The sequence below is a fragment of the Sycon ciliatum genome, unplaced genomic scaffold (assembly GCF_964019385.1).
Source record: "Sycon ciliatum unplaced genomic scaffold, ocSycCili1.1 SCAFFOLD_1643, whole genome shotgun sequence".
In the NCBI taxonomy this organism is placed as follows: Eukaryota; Metazoa; Porifera; class Calcarea; order Leucosolenida; family Sycettidae; genus Sycon; species Sycon ciliatum.
In genome coordinates this window covers 15,386-23,332 of record NW_027044807.1, presented here as the reverse complement: position 1 = coordinate 23,332, position 7,947 = coordinate 15,386, and the positions used below count along the sequence as shown (strand labels likewise).

General features: G+C 35.7%; 2 protein-coding genes across 2 annotated transcripts; both read left to right on the top strand.

Annotated features, from left to right (window-relative positions):
* The first annotated feature begins 698 nt into the window (after positions 1-698).
* On the top strand, positions 699-1,718 carry LOC135830624 (N,N'-diacetyllegionaminic acid synthase-like). The gene is made up of 2 exons (XM_065342858.1): positions 699-864; positions 1,387-1,718. Exons 1-2 carry the CDS (start codon positions 699-701, stop codon positions 1,716-1,718), a joined length of 498 nt encoding a protein of 165 aa, XP_065198930.1.
* Positions 1,719-4,010: 2,292 nt separating this feature from the next.
* LOC135830623 (N,N'-diacetyllegionaminic acid synthase-like) lies at positions 4,011-4,862 on the top strand. The gene has a single exon (XM_065342857.1). It carries the CDS (start codon positions 4,011-4,013, stop codon positions 4,860-4,862), a length of 852 nt encoding a protein of 283 aa, XP_065198929.1.
* Positions 4,863-7,947: the final 3,085 nt, after the last annotated feature.

Sequence of the window (7,947 nt, the reverse complement as noted above, 5' to 3'; positions counted from 1 at the left end):
AATGTTAAAAGTATTAGTAACAGGGGGTACAGGAATGCTCGGAACCGCAATAAAAAACATTTTACCTGAAGCAGACTATCTCAATGGTAGAAGTGACCTAGACCTTTCTTACCCTGAGATAAAAGATATTACTCAGTTTTTAAATTACTACGATACTATTATACATACCGCTGCTCTTACTAATATGCAAGTTAACGAAAACAATCCTTCTGCTGCATATCATTTACATTCAGAGATAATCAGTCATCTTCAGTCTAAATGCAATAAGTTAATTTATATCTCAGCCCAAGGACGAAATACAAAAGGAGTGTATTTTGAATCAAAACTCAAAGGTGAAAAAGAAACTAGTAAAAGATCAAATGACTTAGTTATCAGAACCAATATTGTAGGTAAAGGAGGTCTTGCTGCATGGGCACTAGCAGAGCTAAAAAAAAGAAAAAGTATTAATGGATATACAAACTCCTTTTTTAATCCTGTACATGTATCTCAATTAGCTAAGTTTATTACTCTTCACCCCACTTTGAGAGGCACAGTAAACGTTTGTAGCAAAGAATCTATGTCTAAGTATACTTTTTTATGTAATCTTGCTGAGGCAAAGGGCTATAACAGCGACCGTATAATACCGGTAGAGCTAGAACAGTCTCAAGACTTGACTGTAAATGAAGAAAATAATTTAACTTTTAATTATAGTGTACCATATGAAGACGTATTTTATAGCTGATATCTCAGCCAATCACGATGGAGATATAGAGCGTGCTAAACAACTTTGTACTCTAGCTAAAGCAGCGGGTGCAGATGCAGCTAAGTTCCAACACTTTAAAGCTGAAACGATAGTTAGCGATCAAGGATTTAAAAGATTAGGTGGTAAGTCATCACACCAAGCTAAATGGGGCAAATCAGTATTTGAAATATACCAAGACGCTTCAGTACCAGATGATTGGACACCTATTTTAAAACAACATTGTGATGAAATCGGAATCGATTTCTTTACCACCCCATATGATTTAGATTATGTTGATGAACTAGATAAGTATGTTGAGTTATATAAAATCGGTTCAGGTGATATTACTTGGTTACAGATGTTAGATAAAGTAGCATCTAAAGGTAAAAAAGTATTAATCGCTACAGGTGCTTCTAGCATAGATGAAGTACAACGTGCTATGGATACATTGGCTAAACACGATGTACCCGTGGTTTTAATGCAGTGTAATACCAACTACACCGCAGCCGATGAAAACTTCAAGTACATTAATTTAAACGTGTTAAAAACGTATGCTGCAATGTATCCTAATGTTGAGTTAGGATTAAGTGACCATACATTTGGTGATGAAACCGTATTAGGTGCTGTAACATTAGGTGCTCGTTATGTTGAAAAACATTTTACAGACGATAACAATAGAGTTGGACCAGATCATCCATTTTCAATGAACCCAGTTACATGGAAGCAAATGGTAGACCGTACACGTAGATTAGAACTAGCATTAGGCTCACCTATTAAAAAAGTAGAGGATAATGAGAAGGAAACAGTTGTGTTACAACGTCGTTCAATCCGACTTAAAGAAAAACTAAAACCAGGTCATACTATAACCAAAGATGACATTTATTATGTTCGTCCTTGCCCAGATGATGCATTACCAATCCACATTAACCCAGTAGGCAGAATGTATGACGCTTACTTAGATGCAAACGATTACTTAAGAGTATATGATATCAAGTAACCACAGAAAAATAGCTTTACGATCAATAGAACGTTATGATTTAGGACAGATCCGAGCATGGAGAAATCTTAAATCAATACAGCCATTTGTAAGAGAGTATAGAGAATTAAGTATGGATCATATCGAATCTTGGTATGACTCAATGATTCAAAACCCTAAGTTTGAGTTCTTCATTATTGAGGACTCTAAGCAACGTTCAATAGGTGTTGCAGGTTTAACTTACATTGATTGGGTCAATAGACATGCTGATTTACATTTAGGTTTATATAATGAGGAGTGGGGATGTAAAGAGTGGGGATTACCTACAATGGAAGTAATGTTAGATTATGGTTTCAATCATCTGAATCTAAATAAGATTTACGCTGAGATTTATGAAATCGATACTAAAAAGTTAGATCTATTTAAAGATTATGGATTTAAGGTTGATGCCTCACTCAGAGAACATTATTATTATAAAGGTAAATATGTAACATCACACATCTTATCACTACTAAAATCAGAATATTAAAAACATGTTAAGCAGATTTAGTGGTCATAAAGAAACACTGACCAAACATGTAGCAGGTAAGAAAGTATTAGTAATAGGATCAGGACCATCAGTTGAGGAACGTGGCTTCAATCCTGATTACTACGACACTATTTTGACTACTAGTTTTTTCTATTTAAAAAAGACTTACCCTTTGATAAGATTAAATTTGTAGGATTATCTCGTTTAGTTGATTTGGGTAATGATTTATTAAATAGTTTTTTAAATAAGTACAACTGTTTAATAGGTTTTGAAAAATACAATACACCATTTTATTCCTCTAAATCTTATAATAGTTTTACAGATAAATATAAAGATCGAGTTATTGATTATTGGACTACTAATCATTACGATGGTCCATTAATAGGTGTAGGCGGTAGAATGATTTACGTTGCTATTAACTTTAACCCATCTGAGTTACATTTTATAGGGATAGATGGCACAAGCAAAACACCATCAAACGACCCTGAGAACGTATTTAGGAAAGAAATAAGAGGGAGCACACCACACAGGTAAAGACTCACCACGTCAGGATATAAATCGCATGCAGCAGTCCTATAATAAAATGTCTGAGATAATATATCAAGAGAGTATTAAACGAAACATAACTTTACAAAACCTAGGTGAGGGCTTACCTTACAATATGTCTACAGGGTTAAGCAGAAAGTATTTCCCTTTGAGGTTAGATATTTAAAATATTTTAATCGAAAACTTTCATCCTATAATAAATTTGAGTATATTATAAAGTAATGTAAACAAAAACATAAAAATGGTTAAAGACATAAAAGACGTAGCAGTTGTAGTACAAGCTAGATTAGGTTCACAGCGTGTACCAGGCAAAATGATAAGACCCTTTGCAGGAACTACTTTGGTAGACATTCTCTTTTCGAAGCTAAAACAATCTTCTATCATACCTCTTGATAATATATATTTTTCAGCTTATGAGGAGGATCTTAAAGAAGTAGCTTTTAGACATGGTATTAATATATTCCATCGTTCAGAGGGGTCTTCCATGTCGGAGGGTGAAGATCTTACTGAAATGTATGAGTGGTGGAATAAAATACCAGCTAAGTATGCCGTTTTAATCAGTGCATGTAACCCACTACTAAAAGTAGAGACAATAGATAGTTTCTATAAATCATTCTTAGAATCTAGTCGTGAAGGTGCGTTCGCAGTATTTGAGAAGAAAACTTATTACTGGAATAAAGAAGGAGATATGATCACTCCTTGGATTAAAGACTATCAACTGATGAATACAAAGTACGTAGAGCCGGTGTATGAGGCAGCTCACACGTTATACGCTTCAAAAATGGAATGGATTAAAGATGGGTATTGGTTAGACAATAAATTACCACCACAACCAGAGTTAGTTACAATGGACGAGCTTGAAGCTTTTGATATAGATTATGAATGGCAGTTTCAATTAGGAGAGAAACTATATAAACAATATGCACAGTAAATATGAATATTTACGTTGACATTGACGAGACCATTTGTTTCTATTCAGGTGAGAGAGAGTATCACTTGGCAGAACCAAATAACGAGAATATAGCAAAGATAAACAAGCTATATGACGAGGGTAATCAGATTACCTACTATACTGCACGTGGTACGATAAACAGAACAAAACGTGTAGAGTTTTACAACCTAACAGAGGAGCAACTAAAAGTTTGGGGAGCAAAGCATCACAAGCTTATTGTAGGACATAAACCTGCTTATGATCTTATGATCTGCGACAAAACTAAAAGAATAGAAGAAATATAGTTATGAAGAAGACTTACATTATTGGAGAAATTGGAATAAATCATCAAGGAGATTTAGCTATTGCTAAAAGGTTAATTGATATTGCTGCCGCAGCAGGTTGTGATGCAGTCAAGTTCCAGAAGAGAAACCCAGACGTGTGTGTACCTGAAGCACAGAAGAACAAGCCGAGAATCTGGCAAGGTACAGATATGACATATCTCGAATACAAATATAAAGTCGAGTTCGGCAAAGAAGAGTATGATGAGATTGATCGTTACTGTAAACAGCAAGGAATTGCCTGGTCAGCTTCCCCCTGGGATATGGATTCTGTAGAGTTTTTAGAGCAATATAACTTACCATTTATTAAGTTACCTTCTGCTTCATTAACTGATGATGAATTACTTACTGCTTGTGTAGAGAGATTTCCTAAGATTATATTTTCAACTGGTATGTCGACCGAAGAAGAGATAGATCATGCAGTAGACACTCTAAGAATAGCTAAGGCATACTATAATAAGACAGATAAGATAGGTCTACTTCACTGTAATTCTACATACCCAGCACCTATCAATGAATTAAATTTATCTGCTATAAAAACATTAACTAACAAATACCCTGACTTCGAAATAGGATACTCAGGACATGAAATGCTTCTTGGGACTACAGTAGCTTCAGTACTATTAGGAGCATCTATTATAGAGAGACATATTACATTAGATAGAACTATGGAAGGTTCTGATCATAGTGCTTCAGTAACACCTCACGGTCTATTTAAATTAGTTTCTGGTATTAGAGAATTAGAAGCAGCATATGGAGATGGAATTATACAAGTAACTGAATCAGAAAAGCCTGTAAGAGAAAAACTAAGAGGTTAATGAAAAACATATAAATTTATAAAAACTAGGAGAGAATGAATCTATTTGCTATAGGAGTTGGTGAGTCTGTAAGAGTTTACCAAGATAAACTTAAGGGTATTTTTGAAAATAACAAGACAATAACGTTACATCAGGGACTACATAAGATTTACCAACATTATGGACTACTGCCTGATTATTATACATGGGGAGATCCTTTTGCAAGCCTTCACTCTTTAAGATTCTTAAACAGCCTAGATCATCCAATACAGACTGAGATTTTAATATTGAGCACTCAAACTGGTTCATTCTCTGAATTCAGAAAATACCATGGGACATCAAACGCAAAAAACCATTGGTCTGAATATTTAGAACTAATAGAGATACTGAAATCTAAAGGAATCAAAGTAACTACAATACCTACTAGAACAACCAAGGAGAAGTTTCCAACACTTGAAGAAAGGTTTAGTAAAGAAAATATATGGTTTGGGACAACTCCTTACGGAGGAGATGCATCAGAAGCAAGGAGTTCAGCAGAGACAAAGCTTACTTCATTAGTATTTCCTTTAGCTCATTATCTAGGATTAGATACAGTAAAGGTTTTAGGTTTTGATTGCATAGGCGGAAGGTTTTACGATCCGATTGATGGAGTACCACAAAGTCCTTTTTCAAGTCGTGAAATCCCTATGCTGATTGAAAATATGGATATATGGGAGAGCTGGAAGCACAAACATAATCTAGAGTTAATAAGTGTAGTGGAGGATAAATACACGGTTAATAATAAAGCGATAAAATACGAAAAATTAAAATAAACAAATGCAAAACAAAGAACACTTAATACATACAATAGGAGACAGTCATGCTTTTCAAAATGGCTGTGTATCGGGAGAGGGATATAAAGTGATTCAACACCATTTAGGGCCTGTTTTATGTTACTCATTTGGTAGAGAAGGGCTTAACAGATGTGATATCAGAAGGTTTAATATCAACGATGGTGACAGTATAGTATTTTCACTAGGGGAAATAGATTGTAGATGTCATGTACATAAACATGTTAGTGAAGAGAAAGGGTATAAACAGGTGATTAACGAGATAGTAAGTAATTATTTAGAAGCGATAAAGTTAAATGTTAAAGTCTCAAACATCTCATTTAAAAATGTTTGTGTATACAATGTTCTACCTCCCGTTAGTAAGACTAACACAAAAGAAGATCCAAGCTTCCCTTTTCTAGGATCTGATGAGCAGAGGCGAGATTATGTAACTTATTTTAATGAATGTGTTTCATCGTTATGTAAAGAGTATGGATATGTTTTCTTTGATGTATACAATCACTACACTGATGATAATGGGTTTTTAAATAAGGAACTAAGTGATGGTAGTGTCCACGCCAGAGATAAAAGTTATGTTAGAAATTTCATCATTGAACAAAATATATAACCGGTCAAAATATCTCTGTTGATGGCGGTTGGACCTTAATATAATAATATGGAGAAGATAACAATAGTAATACCGAGCAAGAGCAACTTACGCTATCTTAAGATGGCAATACCAAGCATCAGAAAGAACGAGAGTCAGAGGAATGACATCATAGTTTATGTAGATGAGGACAACGATGGTACACAAGAGTGGTTAAATGATAACTCAGAGCAGTACGGAGTCAAAGTGTTAGTCAATCCTAACATAGGTAAAAAACTTACAGGAATAGGTAAAGCCTACGACAAGTGCGTAGAAGCCTCTGAGACGGACGTTTTTATGATAGGACATGCAGATATGTTTTACTGTAAGAACTTCGATAAGAACGCCTTAGAACATCTACAGGAGGGTACTGTGGTAGCTCTTACTCGTATAGAACCACCTCTCCACCCCAACAATGGTGAGAAGATATTAAAGGACTTTGGAATGTATCCGGAGGAACTTAATGAGGAGAAGCTTTCTGAGTACGTTGAGGAGCATCTTGAAGACGATAAGATTACGAATGGCATCTTTGCTCCGTGGATGATGTACAAGTCAGACCACCAGAAGATAGGAGGACATGATGTGAGGATGCACAGCTGCCGTGAGGATTCTGATATCTTTAACAGGATGTCTCTTGCAGGCTATAAGTTTGTGCAGCCCTGGAATGCTTTTGTATATCACATGGCAGGAAGAGGTGCTGGATCCTTTGGGCAAGCAGATACTGAGGAGGATAGACTACGCCACGAGCAGTGGAAGAAGAATATGAATAACTCTACACGAGAGTTCATTCGTAAGTGGAAGAGTAATGTTAAGCACTCTGCACTGATGGAACCTATTGTTGCCCCTATTTATGATATAGGAATCAGGGTTTTTAACTGTAACCTACAGCTTCTAGCAATGCTTGAGCCTTGGTGTAATGACATTCATATTGATTGTAATCCCAAGCCTTACATTGATCAGGAGCAACCTAACACTAATGACATCCTTGCAGCAAAGATAAGGCCTCTGGAAGATCTGGGATCAAATGATGTAACAATCACAATAGACGGCAAGACATTTACCCAGCATGATTACCAGATGATAATGGAGATGGGTAACATCTTGAAGCAGTCAGGCAGAGTAGGAAGAAGCAAGTTAGGTCAGTTTAATATTACCCTAGAAATCAACAAGTTAGAAGAAAAACAACAAGAACTAATAAACATATAATGCGATATTGCAAGAGTTGTGGTAACCAAATCCCACAGGCAAGAGTAAACATACTTCCAGGCGTAAAGCTTTGCGTTGGATGTGCAGAGGGTAGAGTTCCTAAGAAATTAGCTATAACAGAATTAATAGGAGGAGAAGAGCACGGTTATACAGATATTAGAATTGTATCTGAAGATCAGTTTGATGGCACATTAGAGCAGCGAGACATTTTAGATGTAGAGCCGGATCAGTTTGCTAAAGATCCTAGAATCCCCCTGACTATAAAGAAGCGTAAAGATTTGTAATGGCTGGCGGCAGAGGTAAACGTGTTAACCTAAGTAAAGAACAAATCTTAGCTGCACAGGCTGTAACTCAATCTAACAGACAGGCAGCTCGTAGATTACATGTAAGTTTTGATATATACAAAAGGGAAGCAAGCAAATACGAAACAACTGCAGGATCCGGA

Bases quoted from the DNA above. Each gene is read 5' to 3' on its own strand.
- LOC135830624 (XM_065342858.1), top strand. From the start codon at position 699: ATGAAGACGTATTTTATAGCTGATATCTCAGCCAATCACGATGGAGAT. The intron at 865-1,386 runs GTAAGTCATCAC...AACATTTTACAG, and splicing joins AGGATTTAAAAGATTAGGTG to ACGATAACAATAGAGTTGGA.
- LOC135830623 (XM_065342857.1), top strand. From the start codon at position 4,011: ATGAAGAAGACTTACATTATTGGAGAAATTGGAATAAATCATCAAGGA.